Below are 18367 nucleotides of genomic sequence, written 5' to 3'. Positions count from 1 at the left end.
TGGGATCACCCCCTATGCTGTGACAAAGGTGTCAGAATAAGCCTTTGATTGGAAAAAAGATTATCAGAAATATCAGCTCTAAATACTATTTCTACACCATGAGTAAACACTATATAAATAAGGACCTACCAATAGATTCCATGAAACAAAGTAGAAAAAATAGATTTTTAACCTAATATTCTTTGATTGAGTGGACACTTGAAGATAGGAGAAGAGGAAAAGCCTAATAATTTGTAAGGAACTATGGGATGGACAGCTAGATGGCACAGTAAATGGTACACTGGGCTTAGAGTCAGTTCAAATCTGTTCTCAGACACTAATTAGCTGTGTGATCTTGGGCAAGTCACTTAACCCTGTTTGCTTCAGTTTCCTCATCTGTAAAATGAAAAGGAAATGATAAACTGGTCCAGTGTCTTTGCTAAGAAAACCCCAAATGGGGTTATGAAGAGTTGGACATGACTGAAATGACTGAACAATGAGAACAAAATTTGATGTCTAGAAAATAAACTTTTAAGCAACGGGGACAATATATGATATATAAAGAGCCAATTCCTGCAATAAGTTGTTCTGTTTGGTTGCTCCTAGAGAGGTGGAGGCAAAAACCCAATTTTTTTGAAGTACTGAGATAAGGTCCAGTTTTGTTTGTAAGCAATCCCAGTCTTTAGTAAGCCCAATTATTCAAGGTGGGAAAAAGAATGAGTTAGCCTTTCCCTGACTCTAGGATTAAAAAAAGTGACTATTCAGATTCAAACCCTCCATGAGTAGAAAACTTCTTATTCATTTCAACTTCCTAAATCAACTTTCTATGATATTAGTGGCTACCTATATATATATATATATATATATATATATATATATATATATATATATATATATATGTATATATATACATATGTTTAATATACATTCATACTATGTATGTAATACACATATGTATGTACACATTTTATCTATCTCTCTATCTATCTAGTTCACAAAAGGCTTTCCTCACAATGACCCAGTGAAGCAGGTAGTTGTAAGTATAATTTTTCCTGTTTTACAGACGGAATGATTAAAGATCAGAAAGTTTAAGTGACTGAACCAATATTCTGTACTACCAGCACTTAGTAAAGTGCCTGGCACATAGTAGGCACTCAAGAAATATTTACTGGATTGCATATCATCCCACTTTTATGTATCATTTTACTCTTTACAAAGGGCTTCTTTCCTAGCATCCCTACATGGGTAGACAATACAAGTATTATTTTTCCTACTTTTTAGATGAGGGGACTCAAGTTCAGAGAGGTAGCATATACATAGCCACTTGCCTAGGAAATGACAGAACTGGGATTCCAAGCCAAAACTTTCTGACACTGTTTAATACTCTTTCCAATATAATTCTTCACATCCCATGGACCAGTTGGACATTGTCAGGCATGCGGTATTATGGATGGTAATGGGGGAAAGGGAAGGGAATAAGTATATACATATGTATATGTGTATCTACATATGTACACCTATATATCTATATATCTGCTTCACTGGGTCATTGTGAGGAAAGCCTTTTGTGAACTAAGATAGATAGATGTGTGTACACATATATGTATGTTACATATATGTGTAGGTATTACTATCATAGAAAGTTGATTTAGGAAATTGAAATGAATAAGAAATTTGCTACCCATGGAGGGTTTGAATATGAATAGTCACTTCTTTTTAATCCTATGTATGTACATATGTATGTACATATGTATGTATATATATATATATATATATATGCACAGAGAGAGACAGACAGGGAGAGACAGAGAGAGAGAGAAACAGAGAGGTCGATATATCACCTACTACTATGTGCTAGGCACTGTGGTAGGTACTTTAAAAAAACAAATATTTCACTTTATCTTATGACAAATATGATCTCATTTGATAGTCATAATTCTATTAATGTTCGATTAGTCATCCAAGTTCTCTAAATATTTCAGAGTTACTAGTTATCAATAACTCTTCCTAGGCAAAATCATCAGGCAGAAGTTTATTTTAGGCATCTTCCCACGTCACTTTTCAAAATCCATTTCCCTAGTGTTGGTGAGCCCCAATATTTTGTGCCTTAGATGCCCAATGAGACTCCAACCCCATTCTCATGCTGCCCCTCTAGCATCCTTCTCATGTTTCTATAGGTACCCATACTGCTATGTGACAGAATTACAAATTGATGGTAAATTATTTCAAGGTAAGGGTGTTAATGGCCAATTACATTTTAACCTATTCTCTTTCCTAGAGAGTATTTACATTTTATAGGATATTTTTGGAGACATAAAGGAATCAATCAATTTTAATTTCCATTGGAAAGTGGTTGGGAGAAATAATTTTGGCATCTTTCAGGAATGTCCCTAAAATGATACCATTTACTTTTTTTTGTACCTCTCGGTTTTGGTGTGCCTGATGCTGCTGAAATGATGTCTGATGACCCTACATGTAAACTTCAGGGATTGTACTTGGCATAGTGGTATTCTTAGATAAGCTATACTGATCAGCGACAACTGATGTCTATTCATTAGCAAAGCCTTTCCCTCCCCCCATCTCTTGTCACTTGCTGGGTTATTTTCTTTCAATATAGTACAAGAGTTTTGGACTGCTATTGACCAGGAGCAAATACTGTATTGTTATTGTGTATCTAAGTGGCTTTCTCTCTTGCACTTGTCTGTTTCCCCACCCTGTCTCGTCCCAGTGTATTAGTCTGAGTGTTCTGTATTAGCCTTTGTCTTAGAATAATGGCCCTGGATGGAGATGTTTTCTTTTGTTTCTGGGAGAGCAGGACTTTTTTTTTTTAAACAAAATCCTGTATTCCTGTTTATGATATATCCAGTATTGTCTAATTAGCAGGGCCATATAGGTCCTTGATGATGAAATTCACTCTGCAGGAAAATGTCTGAATAGTCTACTATACTGAAATTCCTTCTTAGGTAAAGGTTTAGGAAAGAAAATGGAGCTAACTACTCTCTATTGCCCAACTTCCACACTCTAGATGGCACTGTATTTATTTTCCCAGAGTACTAAATGTGAGAGAGGTTGAGTGATTTTGAAGAATCAAATAACGAATCAATGGAAGCCCTGAAGACTGCAAGTTAAACTTTCACTTTGATGAGTGATACCTTCCAGTTTCTTTAAGCTTCTGATTTTAAAGGGGAGAAGCTTGGCATCAGATGGTAGTAGGGAGAAGTCACTAGAGTGAAATCACATTTACCCTGAAGTATATGTGCTTCGTATATAGTCAGAGAACAATGATTTTTTATAGAATTGAACTGAATTCAAAAGAATGAAGTTTAATATAGTGGAAAAGAACAATGAACCAGAAATTAGAAGGTCTAGGTTTGATTCCCGGCTCAACAATTTGCTTTGTGACCTTGGGTGAATTATTTCTCTACTCTGGACTCCAGTTTTCTCCTTTGTTAGTGTGCTGGGCTCATTATTTCCATGGTTTTTTTCAAGCTACAAAATTTATTCTATGAAAAAAATCACTAGCTATACTGAAAATTCAATTCACAGAAACATCATGTTAAGGTGATGGGAAGAGTGTGAAAATGGGTTGAGAAGTTTGGTTTGTCAGTTTTACTGACAGTGTTTTACTTCAAGGAAGTAGTCAAGCTTTCTTCTCACAAAACACTTTGTGCAGAAGATGTCCAAATGTGCATCCATCAGAAGAAGAGGAAGAGGAACCCTGTTCCTGCCCCTGCTCAGTTCCAGGTAGTTCTAGAAGAATCCAAAGGAATTTCTTTGATAAGTAAAGTGAAACCTCTATTTACTCGCCATTTATAGTTCTGTCAGTTGCAGAGCAGGTACTGATCTGCCCTGATAGAAAGAGTTTCCTCACTGACATTTTCCTACCAATGAGACCACAGATATGGTTAAAAAAAGTGTGGTTCTCACTTTAGGACCTTTGAAGAAAGTCGCATAATTCCTTTCCTTCCCTCCCCATAATGTGGACATCAGACACCCCAAATATAAAATGTTTCTATCTCAAAAGTCAAAGTGAAAGTAAATAGAAAACATGCATAGTATGAATAAGAAAGGTTACACTTAAAATTTACATAAATATGAATATCAAATTCCCAATTCTAGAAAAAGTGTCGGTGAAATTTTAAAAATGGGACTCAATTATATATGGAGCCATATTTACACACATGAGTGTATATACAATCCATATACATGTGTTTACACACTGAAATGTACATATGTGCATATTTGCATATCAATATGCTTATATGATAATTTGGTTTCATATAAATATAAATAATGAGAAAGTCAATGAAATAGAGTCTGTATTTATACATATAAATAACACATATACAAACATGTACATATGTTCACATGTGAATATTGTATATATACACATATATTCATGCACACATGTGTGTATGTAATTTGATCTGAAATTTTCTGAAAGCAAGGTATGTCCTGTGCAGTTTACATTTGGATATGCATAGCACATGAGTACCTCCTGAACACCATTTACACAGTGTCAGATTTATAGATGCTGGCAAATTGGTAAGGCAGGTGGTCTCCGATATTCTCTGATTGGAGTGGAACTTGTAAAAGATTTTTCTTCCCTCAATAATCAAAAATAATACCCTTCTGTATGCCACTGTAGAGGTAAGGGAGTGGTGGTGGTGGTGGTGGGGGCTGGGGGTAGGGAGAGAAAATAGAGAAAAGGGAGAGAACAGAGAGAAGAGAGAAAGAAAAGGCAGAGAATAATGAGAAAAGAGATTAAACGAGTAAAGAAAGAAATTATCTGTTCATTTATTATTCCTGTGTTGAAGGAAGGGATTTTTTTGCCTTAAAAATCTCAAAACAAAAATTATTTGATATGACTTTAGTTTCTGTGAATAACAGTTCAGAATGATTAATAAGAAAGTAGAGGGGGAAAATCCACGATGGAATTTGTAAGCTTTTTATGACAGTGAAAATTGGAATGAAAAAGATTTCATTTGGAAACTTGGCAGTAGCAGTTTTTTTCACTATATATAGAATGCATACTATTCCTCATTTTCATACTCTTTCAATGTAACTTAAGGCAGATCTTCCCTCCCTCTTCAAGAGTAGTGTTAGAGAACAGCTTTACTGACAGTGAGAGGAAAGAAAGAGGAGATAACTTACAAGAGGCGAGCTAGGAAAGCAGTGAACATTTTTTTCCTCAAATCTGTTCACTGTAACAGTTTAAGAATGTTCAGGCAGGAAGGATCTAGGGAGGGAGTGAGGAAAAAAAGATGGTGGAAATGGTGTGTGAGGAAGGGAGCATAAAAGACAGGAGGAAGGAGTGTGAAAGTAGAGAAAAAGATGAGAAAGGGAGAAAAAGAAACTACCATCTAGTTGCTCATGGAAATATTCAAGCAAAGACAGGATTGCTATTTTTCAGGGGTATTGTGGAGGGGATTCTGGCACATTGTGGGAGGTGGGAATGAATGAATTCTAATGACTGTATTCTATGGGAGAGATTTCAAGAGAGATGGGGAAAGGGAAAAATTATGGAGGACAAGAAGGGAAGGAGAGAGTTGAATTTTGTTAGGTTTTCTGGTGCTTGATTGCTTTTATGTAAATATAAAATCTGATGAGAAAGGTAATGAAATGGAAGAAAGATTTGAGAGGAAAGAACATGATTAAAGGCAAAGTGACTATATCAATGACAGCAAAATTAAAATCTAACAGAAATATGAAGTGGAAAAATACAGACAAAAATGGTCAGAGCATCAATAGGAAGAAAGAAAAAAACTCAGTTTCCGATAGAGAAATTGGTTATTTTAATTAATTTAGATTTAAGTTGAGAACAACTCTCTAGAATTTAACAGTGTCGAAGCAGGCTATGGGAGTGACAATCATTACTCACACATAGAACATAATTATTTTGAAAATGTTCAAGACACAAACTTTGCTTTCTTAGTGACTATAATAGCTAGCTATTTAAAGATTTCAGATAGGGATCTGAAACATAAGGAATGCTTCTAAATGATTCTTTTCATCTCGTGTTCTTTGATGAAATGAAGCAGGATTATCCTTCGCTTGTGATACTCCCTCTACAGTGTATTTCTGGTGAACATAAAAGGTGATTTCCAGGTATGTTATGCCTGAATTATTGCTCCAAATAGATTTCATTGGGAGAAAATAGTTATAAAACTGGAACATTACTATTAACACAAGCGGCTATTTGTAGAGGTCAGTCATTTTAATCACATGGTTAGCAAATATTTTCAAAGTGCTTACCATGGATGAATTGTGTTGTAGCATAGGCATATAGAAACAAGACCTGACCCCTTATATTTTAATATATAGAAAATACATTTTACCAAGAGATGAATAAAATATATAATATGTGAAAGTCATGATGATTGATCCAAAAGACATCAGAAGATGATGAGTTCTTAGCTTTACAAACCTGTCTTTGGGCACCGTTCTGAGAAATCATGATGAGAAGAGGCTGAATATTTTTCCAAGGTTACCCTCATGAGATTGACAAACTAGCTATCATTAAATTTTAAAAAAAGATGCTCTATGCAAAATACCTTGAAAAAGGGTCAGACCCTACTGTAGGCCAACTAATTTCTAGGAAACACTGTTCCTCTATTTGTCCTAAGTGTTCTTTCTCAGAACATCTGGGAATTATATTGCACCTCATTACATCCTGTTCATTCTCAAGTTGATTTATATGCCCAGGCTCCTTGCTGAAAGGACCAGTTATATGAAAGGTGACAGTTATATGGACAGAGGTTGGAGGAGAGTTGTTTGGTTATCCTTGCACTCTTTACTTTACAGAAAGATCATTGAGGAGATCATTTATGTAGTGATTTCCTCTCCTATACTTAAAATGGCATTCAATTTTCATAAAGCATATATGTCTACATCTTCTGAATAAAGCTAGGTAAACCTAGAGTTTTAAATGATTCATATAAAGTGCATAACACTTTGTATGAACCAGTAGGGAATCGATACCATAAGTAGCAAATTCTAATACTCTTACACAGTCATATTCATTCATATGGAGGTAGAAGGAATCATTTGGTAGTCCACCCTTACTGTACTATTATTAGTGTATACTAGTTTTGAAAGGGATAAGGAACAGTATGTATATTTCCCTCAATATCAGAATAATCCTTAAGGCAGATTTCTTGTTCACTTATTCCGGAAGTAGGGGGACTGTTTTTAAATTTTTTTCCCAGAAAATCAGTCACTTCAGTTGTTCACAACATTTCCAGTTACTTTCTGGAAATTAGACAACATAAAATATAAACTCAAGTACATTTAAATCCAGAACCCGCTTTTAACACAAAACATAGAACATGCATATGGAGGATTTAAATACAAACAAATACCAAGGCAAGATCCAAAATCATAAAAGCCAAGGGAATTTCAAGTTTATTTGATAAAAAAAGCGATTTTTCCCCTTGAAGGATGTTTTGTTCAAGATACGAAGGAGTGTATGAATAACCCTTTTGCTTTCATTTTGCAGTGATAGTATTAGGATGATAATACATTTTCTTTGTGTTCAATGAACAAATTCTTGTCTTTTAAATTTTCTCATTAGGACAGAAATCAGTCCATAAGAAGTTATTGGAAAAGTGATGAGACTGTCATGCAGTTAACGGAAGCTGTCAGACAGATTTTTTCTTTATTTTTGCCAAGGGATGCTTCACATAACATTGACTTTAAAGGGTTAGTGGAGCCTTTTCTGCTTTAGATCATGTTGGATAGTAGAAAACTGCAATTTTCATCCCAAAAAGACAGGTGGCGTAAGCATGCAACAGAATTATACTGTTGTTTAAACACACACACACACACACACACACACACACACACAACCTCATAAAATGACTATTTTTTCTAGTGCTCTTTGAAAAGCTCACTTGTGCTTTGGTTGTGTGACTGAGTACAGTGACGTCAGTGTGGCAGTGCAGAGTCAGGTGGTGTTCAGTATAAGCAGAGGGAGCTGTCCGGGTGCTGAAAACAGTCCGTAAACTCCCAGCTGACGGACGGGAAGACCATGCTGTGGATGCACTCGGCCATCTAAATAACAGGTAAGACTGTGTTTCCATTTCATGTAATGAAAAGTTCTATGTTTTCCTCTATATTCCTAGGTTAATATGAAAAGCTTGATCTGGCATATGTATTTCAAGCAGCAATAAATGAATAGCAACCTGCTGCACATTTGACCATTGTAAGGCTACTATTATTCTGATGACTGAACCTCTCATTTGTGTCATATATGATAGAGTATTCAATGGTGGAGTCAAGTAATTTGGATTCCAGGGAGGAATAGGAAAGAATGTGAAAAAGTTGAAGATCTTGATGCCAATGTACATATTTCTATTAAGCTTTAAAATCCTAACATTTTGTAATCTTTAACAGAACCAGATAAAATCCTAAAAATGTTATGAATGTACATATATAATGTTTTAGATGGCAAGTTTCCTAGGTTACAAATACAGTTTGTCATCAGTATCAGAAGAGTTTGCTTTTTTCATTTACCTTACAAGACCTCATAAAAAAACAACTATGTTGAATTCACATTGGGCTGATACCCGGAAAGGAACTCTCTTATTGCTTTCTAATTTTAATTCAGAGAGGCTAAGATAAAAGTGACAATGTATGCCTAGGTTATCTTTAGTTTCTTAATGGACTATTCCTTTGAGATATAGACCACATAACATTAGAAATTCTATGTTTTTAAACTGGGTAAAAATACTGTATCAAACTGTTGTGGCTTTTGTCGTGGTTTAATGGATGATTTAAGGATCATTCCATTTGTTGCTCAAGATCTTGGTCAAAACAAGGTTTCTTTTCCTTAGATTCAAGCTGATCAGATTGTTCAATTCAGATGAATAGAAATATTAGGGAGCAGAAATCTAGGTACCAGGCTAACCTCTGTAGAAAAAACACTTTAATTTAAATGCTCTGTGGTGTAAAGCAACAAAAGAAGTATCTTTTGATCAGCTGGGCATGAGATGATTCAGTCTGAAAACAGACATATTTCTTCTTAACTGCCACAATGAACTTCTAGGTGCAGCTTTCATCACTGAAGAGGGGACACTGAGTGGGAAAGTAATGTTTTGATTCTTATCCTGAAAAAGCTACTATTTGGCCAAATGCAACCTACAAAAAAATGACTAATGGTTAAGTTGTTATGCTATGATGTTAAACATACTGCAGTACTTACCCAGGGAGGGGAGAAACATAAAACCAATCAATCAAAACACAGTACCCTGAAATGAGCATTTTAAAGACACACACCGAGCTCTAATTTTAAGTGTGCTATAGAAATACAGTTTTAAAGGAAATGGAGTTGAATCAATTTTCCATAATGTTGTGAATGCAAAAAGTTGGAACTGATACATTAAGCTTAAAATAACCTGAAAAAGAGCTTATAATCTAATTTAGTTTAAACCTGTGGTTTTTGGGTTAGGTTAAAGTACTCAAAGACAAAAAAAGCAAATATTTCTACTTAGGAATACTTTGTTAAGTGATCACTCTACTTTTTACTTTAATGAAATAAATAAACCTAGATAAAACAATGAAATTAACCTGTAAAGATATAATTGATTATCTCATAAAGAAGGTCATATATTTAGCCTAGTAACAAACTGAATGATCTAGGGTGGTCAGGGTGAAAGCTGTTCAGGAAACAATGCCATATTTCATAGTGTTGGGCACTGGTCAGCAGAAAATTATACATATGAATTTTATTTGAGTAGTTCACCTGTTGCTAAATCAAAAATTTTTTCCTGTCAGAAGAATGTTAGATTTTCATAGGATGTCAGGAACAAACAAGGCAACCCTTCTTTATATTTATTTCATATGCAACTAAAACTAAATATTACCAAGTATTAGAAGGAAATTGTTCAGTGGCACCATAAAAACTAATTTTTTAATTTTCATATCAGCTTATAAGACCATTAAATTTAAAAATGAATGGAAATATTAAGGATGATAAATTCAATACCTCCTCTTTGTTCTACCTAAATTAGGAGAGAAGTAGTGATTATTTTAAGAATTTTTAGCAACATGAGTCATTCAAGAGGATGTTTTTCACAGGTTCACACCAAAATAGATAGACATTGGACAAGCTGGTTCTACATGTTTATAGGGACAGAAATAGGCTAGTTAAGAAAACTCATGCTTCAGCGTGAGCATCTGTGATTATTTACTATGTCCTATTAAACACTGATGAAATAATATGAAATAAAATGAAGAAATTACGGTTATGGTTAATGATACAATAAAGGCAACAATGACCTCATTTGAATCAGTATGAAGTACAGAGATTTAAATGTATCTATCATCTATCTATCTATCTATCTATCTATCTATCTATCTATCTATCTATCTATCTGTCTGTCTGTCTGTCTGTCTGTCTGTCTGTCTGTCTGTCTGTCTGTCTATCTATCTATCTATCTTCACATTTTTATCTTTGCTTAGTTGTAATCTGAAAGGGTATATATTTTGAAGGTTACCAAAGCTTTATTCTTCCAAAATCACGTGTAAGACTCAGTACCAGTGTAAGAAGTTATTGTTGCCATGAAAAATGTTTGCAGAAGGGTCTTTCTCATAGTTGAATTAAGTGTGGATTTGTGATACTATGTTGCAATAGACTATTACATTCAGGAATACCACTGTAGCATTGTCTATATTATACCAGCAAAATTGGTTTAAAAGTGAAAAATCCATTAAGCTAACTATTTGTTTGGTCAGCAATCTCCAGCAGCTGATTAAAGTAGTTATTTTCAATGTATTGAATGATTGTTTTGCATTTTTTAGACATATCATGATGAAATTACCCATAAATTCTGCTTCATGATTATCATTATCATTCTCAGTGACCTCTGTAATTGTTGTAGCAAAAGAAAAATGTTAATTTCTTTGGAACACTGTTATATTTTTTTAAAAAAGATCCTTAAACTAGAATACCCATAAAGATTGAGGTTACTAATTTCCAAAATAAAAGGTATAGAGTTGTACCCACATTGAAAATGCTTATTACAGTATATTCATTTTTTTATTTATTTACTTGTTTATTTGTTTACATGGTCTGAACTTCTGATTTCATTTTTGTAGGGAATGCCTCATTAGAAGTTCCCTCTACTTATTTAGAACTTAATTTCCTAGAGAGTTACCTAAGGCATTGAAGGTTTAGTTAACTTATCTTTGGGTAGATCAAATGAATGTGTCAAAAACAGGGTTTGAACATAGTTTTTTTTCTCATTCCAAGGTCAGTCCCCAAACCACTAAGCTATGCTGGTTTCAAATAGTCTTTCTTTATGGTGGTTATTACTAAGAAAATATTCCTAGAAGTTGATGAATTTATCTTAGAATTCTATTAAGACCCCATTGATTAATTTGTATGGCTCACTTAGAAATATTCTTGTTCTTTACTGTCAAAATTTAATGAAAAAGAACTCCTTGAATTTCCCTAATTTGATTTGTTTTTGTTAACTGTTCTTTTCTTTCTTTTAAGGAAATCTTTCAAACATGGCAGATGCTAAGACCTGCTGGCTTGGAGCAGCCTTGTCTCTCACCTCCTTAGTTTTCCTAACCTGTTGTGTTGATGCAGCCTCATTTCAACATTACCAACTGCTTCAGAAAGACCCAGACTACAAAATAAAAAACTTTCCAAGATTTCCCAGCCCTGATATGATCAAAGCTTTGGAGTACATAGAGAACCTCAGACAACAAGCTAACAAGGGGGAAATCAACCCAGAGTATAATTCTTACCAGGGAGTTCCAGTTTCCCTCCAGCAGAAAGAAAGTATTGATCAAAGCCACTTGCCAGAAAATTTAAGGGATTCATTGAATGAAGATGAGTCACATTTGATGCGAATAATACTGGAAGCCTTGAGACAAGCTGAAAAAGAGCCCCAGTCTGCTCCCAAAGAAAACCAACCCTATCCATTGAATTCTGAAAAGAACTTTCCTATTGATTTGAGTGAAGATTACGAGACTCAACCATGGCCTGAAAGAAGACACAAACATGCCAAGTTGCCACGCATGTATGAAGAGAGCTCCCGAGATAACCCATTTAAACGTACTAATGAGATCGTGGAAGAGCAATACACTCCTCAAAGCCTCGCCACTCTGGAGTCTGTCTTCCAAGAACTGGGAAAGCTGACTGGGCCAAACAACCATAAGCGTGAGAGGGTTGATGAGGAACAAAAACTATATGCAGATGATGAAGATGACATCTACAAAGTGAACAACATTGCCTATGAAGATGTTGTTGGTGGAGAAGACTGGAACCCAATAGAGGAAAAAATAGAGAGCCAAACCCAGGAAGAGGTAAGAGACAGCAAAGAGGAGATTGACAAAAATGAAGAAGAAATTGAAGATGAGATGAAGCGTTCAGGGCAACTTGACATCCCAGATGAAGATCTTAGGAAGGAAAATAAGAATCAACTCTCAGATGAAGTGTCTAAGCTAATGAACTATTATTTGAAAAAGTTAGTGAATGGTGCAGAAAATGGGAAGTTCAGGGGTGGAAAAAATGAAGAAAAGAGAGCAGCCAAGTTTTTGGAGAAACAATTTGATCCCCAGTCAATTTATCAGCTAATTGAAATCTCAAGGAATTTGCAAATCCCACCTGAGGATTTAATTGATATGCTCAAAACTGGGGAGAAGCCAAATGAAAGAGTGGAGCCTGAGCAGGAACCTGAACTGCCAGATGACCTAGAGGAAATCTCCGAGACTGATGTGGAACATCCTGATTTGTTCCAAAATAAGATGGGCTCCAAAAGTAGCTATGGTAAGCAATCTGGGCAAGCTGTGACTGATTCCCTACCTGAAGGTCTTAATATTGAGGACATTTTAAGCCTCTTAGGGACTGAGAATGCACGAAATCAGAAAGTCCCATATTTTGCTAACCATTTTAATAGAGAGAATATTCTCCCAAGGCTCTCATATTCTACTGGGCGAATTAGAGGACAACAAATTCCTAAAGCTGCTTGGATTCCGGATCTGGAAAGGAGACAAATGGCATATGAAAACATGAAAGAGAAAGATGAAGAACTGGGAGATTATTTAGCTAAAGTGTTAGCTAAATACCCTGAGGTTATGAATTCAAACCAGATGAAACGAGTTTCTATCCCTGGCTCTTCAGAAGATGACCAACAAGGAGAGGAACAAATTGAACAGGCCATCAAAGAGCATTTAAGCCAGGTGGGATCTCAAGAGTCTGATAAGTTGGGCTCTGTCACCAAAAGGCTTCCTCTGGTTACCCAGGAAAACGATGAAACTCAGAACAGACAGTACCTAGATGAAGATCTGTTGCTGAAGGTGTTGGAATACCTCAATCAGGCAAAAACAGAAAAGGGAAGAGAGCACATTACTAAAAGAGCAATGGAAAACATGTAGGCTGCTTCTGTCAATTTCCCTGCCTCCCCTCAATAACCCCAAGGTTATTTCTCTTTTGTGTGTTCCCTTTTCTCCTGTTCATTTGTATTTTCTCTAAATGATGTATGGCAAATAGTTCCAGACCACTGGGAGGTTTGCCCAACGTATCCTGAGCTGTTCTCTTGTTTATGGATATGTGTATATGTTATGACTCCTGGATAGAAATAAATCATGTCAATTGTTTTAAGGAAGAAATGTATGATATTAGTTCATATTACATCTCAGAAATCAACGACTGAAGTACTGTTGATGGTTACAGAAGATGAAGGGTGTCTGATATCTTGAAACTTTTAAAAATTAATTGAATTATTTTGTTACTGTCTGTAGTGTTTTGTGAAGTACTGAAGAAAAAATAAAGCAGTAAATATATCTAGTTTTATTTACAAGGCTTTTTCTATTGTGCGTTTTACTGTTGATCAATAAATATTATTTCTGGACAACGTTGTTCTTTTCATTACAGTTAATTAAAGCCTTATGGCTCTGGAGCAGACTGTCCAGCTCCTCTAAGGAACTGTAGAACCTGTAAGTAAAAATTTTGTGGAAATAATACACTTTACAGTCAATCTGGGAAGGCTAATGTGAACTTACATAAGCATGCTGTTTGCTCTTAGGACAGCATCCCCAGATTTCATGCTCCTAAATTCCTATTTACTCAGCAATCAGAAATGATCCCAGGCCTTGATAAACTCTTTGAATCTCAAGGCTCTTTTTATGCTTAAGGGGTACATTTTACTTCCTTCTGGGTAACATGAGACCCCTTATCTATTTATTTGGAAAAGTTTCTTTTTCTGGTCTGCCACAGAGCCAGAAATCTTTATTATTAGCATTATTCCTTTGAGTTAAGGTATTATCTCCATTGGGACCCTGCTAAAATGCAAATTATCTAGGAAGGTTAAAACATAAGTACCCAACAACACAATAGTATAGATTTTTTTTTCTTTCTTCAAATATTTTAAAGGGAGAAGGGAGGTTAGTGGTGTTATCCAAAGAGGTCAGACCTGGGTGAGGTCCTAGTAGGAGGTCCTCAGAAGATGGTGCTAGCAATGAAAATCCTTTGGGTGTTGGGGGAGGGGGTGACCTGTGGAGGGTTGGGGGAAGGATGGGTCTGAGTGGGAGTAGGGCAAGGACAGTACCAAAAGGGAATATTAACAAAAAGTAAGGGCTTAAAAAAAAAACTTTCACTATTTTTGTGTAGGCTCAGGGCTATCTGAATATCATTCAACTTTATGGATTCACATAGAATTTTAGAGTTAAAAGCGATCCCATTCATGAGCCTTTTTCACAATATGCCTTATGAATGATTACCTGGCTTCTGCTTGATTATTTCCAAGAATGGGAAACTCACTACTTGTTGAGACAAATCCTTTTACTGGGCAGCAGCTCTACTTCTTAGAAACATTTCCTTAAGACTGAGTTGATTTACTCCCAAGGAAATCTTTCCTCTCCCCAACCCCTAATTAGGAGCTATCTGAAAAATAGTTCTCAAGTTAAGGATCCTACACCAAAGTGGCAAACACCACTTGAAACTAGCAAGTTGTCTGGCCCCATTGAGACTGTTATTTCCTGAGGGCCTGGATTAAGGAGGTGACATCCTTGTTTCAATGCCTGTAAGAAAATAATGTCTGGAAATCTGGCGTGGGACGAAGGATGATTTCAGAGAACAAACTACACTATGTTTTCCTCAACCCCACCCCACTTCTACTTCCTTGTCAGGTTTTCTTTTCAAATAACAAATTTCAAATGAGATGTTCTACATTGGATTCTCAGATCAGATGAGGTAATTTAAATAAAACCACTAAGTTTTATTCTTTTCCTAGCACCAAAGTCCCTTTTTGTGTGATCTCATAAGAGAAGTCCATAGACTCTTTCAGGACACAGCAGTTAATGTATTCTTGGAGGCAGAAAGAAATCTTCCCAATTTGTTTAGTCTTTCCATAGTAAATTAAAGTAAAAGAAAATATTGGAGTTCAAATTTGTTTCACTGGGATGTTTTATCTACTAGCATCATTGAGAAGTGAACCAGATACGCTCAGCAAGCATTTGATGAACTTGTTACATGCAAGATACCATCCTAGGCTCTGCAGATTAAGCACACGTGTGCACACATTCACACACACATACACACTGATTTCTACTAAATATGGGGCGAGTAATTTATTATTATACAGAAAACAATGCTAACCTAGAAGAATAAAGACTCTCCTGAACAAATCAACATAAACAGGAGTCAGTAACTTATAACTATAGATACAGTTGTCTGGAAGACTGACAGACTCCATCATACCATAAAGCAATTTTTTTTTGCAAAAATGCTGATCAGGCATTTCAAATGTCACTCCATGCACTGGGCACTGACTGACAAAATAGCCAAGATTCATCTTTGTCCCAGTGCCCTCACTATCTAAGGCAAACACTTTCTTAGGTACCAATGTATTCTTGCTACTGCTGTAACCACAATCTTCCTAGCAGATCATTCTATTACTATTCTTAGATCTTTTGGCCTTTCAAATCACAAAGCATCCCACCAAAGGAAAGGAAACACAAAAGAGATGGGGAAGCCAGGGGTTTCTAGCACAGGCTGTCTCAGTTAAGGCCTCTAACATTAACTCTCACATGGGAAAGATTGCCATGATGTCAGGGTGGATAAAGGATCCTAACTTTTCCCCCCACCATATACTAGAGTCATATCTTGTAGGTTGGAGAACCACAGCCAAGAAGTCCAGCTGGAAACTTTCTCTCCTTTTAAAAGCTCTTCTCACTCAGTAGAAAATCAGGGGAACTCTGCAGATGAGTCATACATGGCTAGAAGTGGATACCTGTGCATACTCTAATGCATATCCATGGAGGATGCTGGGTGATAGGGAAAAGATCCTCTTACAAAGGCATTATTGATTTATCACTGCCATAATTGTCTTTTTCCCCCAAAATACAATCAGAGCTTCTGAGAACACAGTAGGAGAATTTCCTGATTCTTTTCATCAGTTCTCCCTCTTCCAAATAACTTGGTGCTTATTTTGCACATGTTTTTTGCATACATGTTGTATCCTTCTAGTAGAACAAGAGATCTTAAAGACAGGGGCCCTTTGTCTTTCTATACCCTGCTCCTCACTATCACAGTACTTAGCCATATGGTTTTTGAATGGTATTGAATCGAAATCCAATTTTTCTCAAAGAGAAGACTGAAAATACTACTCACATCCTTCCTACTACTTTGGTTCTGTGTCTACAGCTTACTAATAGCTAGGGATCTACCCATTCAAGACTTGGAAAATTCTTTTCTCAATATTTCAACTTCCATAATGTTCAAGATCAGCCTGGGACCTTATTGCCAGGACATCTTCAGAGGGAAAAATAAAAAAAAAAATTTAAAAATCCTGGAAAAGTACATTTTTCCCCTCCAAAGAAGTTAGTTGATGAGGTTTGGCAAGTGGAAAAGTGATGTTTAAATTTGATCCAGCAGTCTGAATTTTGGATTTTGACTATGAATCATAGTGATAGTCACAGTCTTTGCCAGAATAAAGTTGGTGATAAAGTATTGTGGTGCTAAATACCCATTCAAGAGGTGAATCTTGTGAAATTATAAATCCAAGAAAGGGAATATTCAGAGTGCTCACATATGTGTATATATAAATATCTATCTGCATCCAGAGAAAGAACTGATAAATAGATGTATGTACAGAATAATTTTATATATGTATATTTACACATATGTGTATATATGCATATGTATATATACACATACGTGCATACATTGGTGTATATATGTGCATGTGTGTGTATGTGTATATACACCTATTTGTGTCTAAAGGTAGACATCACTCGGCCAGAGGTGGAGGTAGGGGAGGAAAAAAAGGAGAAAAATTTACATGACAATTTTTTTGTACATTTGAAAGGGATAGGAAGTTGTGTGTAATTTACAGTTTCATGTGCAATCATCTTTTCTGTTGTATTGTTATGGAAATGCTTATTTTATTCCATAAACTAAAAATGTTATGTGTATGTATATACACATATGAGTGTGTGCATTTGAAGTCAGAAAGACATGGATTCAGATCTCACCTTAGATGCTTGTTAGATGTATGACCTTGGGGAAGTCATTTAGCCCACCCATTTTTCAGTATACCCATTTGTAAAGCTGGGGTGTGTATGTAAGACAATGGTCTCTAAGGTGCCCTCCAGTCCTAAATCTATGATCTTCTGACCCTTGTTTACCAAGTGACCATGTTACAGTTTTGTGAGTGCTCTAAGTCGCACTTTCCAACGGGCATGGTGGTGGGACTCAAGCAGCATATGAGTAGGAATGGAGAATTTAAATAATACAGTTAACCCAGGTTTGGCATTCTGAAAGGGATAGCAATGAGGACAAGGGTCAAGACATTCCATAGCTGAAGACACTGTGTAGTTTAACTAGTTAAATATTAGGTTAAATTTGGGGAGGAAAGGAATTGAGGTCAGAACAGGAAGGAAGGAAACAAGGATTTATTAAATACCTATGAGTAATTAATAACAGGGGCCACTAAATAGCTTTACAAATGCTACTTCATTTGATCCTCATGACCATCCTTGGAGGTAGGTGAAAGTGAGGCTGAAGTTAAGTGACTTGACCAGGCTCTGAGGCCTGATTTGAACTTGAGTCTTCCTAACTCCAGGCCCAGAGCTCTATCCACTGCATAGCCTAGTTATGTCCTCATAATTTAGGATTGAGACACAGAGAGATATTCAATCCTTTTCAGTCTTTCTTTCTGGATGACCATCCACATTCCGTACCCTAAATATATATATGCCTCAAGGTTATGAACTAGACTCCCTTCTCTCTGTGTCTTTTCTCTCAATGATTTCATCCATTTTCTTTGGTTCAACTATCATGTCTATGCATATAACTCCCAGATCTAAATATGCAGTCCCAGTACCACATCAGCAAGTAACTACTGGCTATTCCACTTGGTTGTCACATAGGGATATC

The 18367-nt window shown here is 35.9% G+C and overlaps 1 protein-coding gene across 1 annotated transcript in view; it reads left to right on the top strand.

Moving 5' to 3' along the window:
• Positions 1-13777, top strand: part of SCG2 (secretogranin II) — a 38506-nt gene extending 24729 nt beyond the window's left edge. Inside the window, exons 2-3 of the mRNA XM_072617956.1 lie at positions 7901-8042; positions 11477-13777. Coding sequence (XP_072474057.1) covers positions 11491-13365 — 1875 coding nt within the window. The 5' untranslated portion in view covers positions 7901-8042; positions 11477-11490 and the 3' untranslated portion in view covers positions 13366-13777. The remainder of the gene's footprint in view (positions 1-7900; positions 8043-11476) is intronic.
• The last annotated feature ends 4590 nt before the right edge of the window (positions 13778-18367 follow it).

The sequence above is a fragment of the Notamacropus eugenii genome, chromosome 6 (assembly GCF_028372415.1).
Source record: "Notamacropus eugenii isolate mMacEug1 chromosome 6, mMacEug1.pri_v2, whole genome shotgun sequence".
In the NCBI taxonomy this organism is placed as follows: Eukaryota; Metazoa; Chordata; class Mammalia; order Diprotodontia; family Macropodidae; genus Notamacropus; species Notamacropus eugenii.
This window is presented reverse-complemented; position numbering and strand designations above follow the sequence as displayed.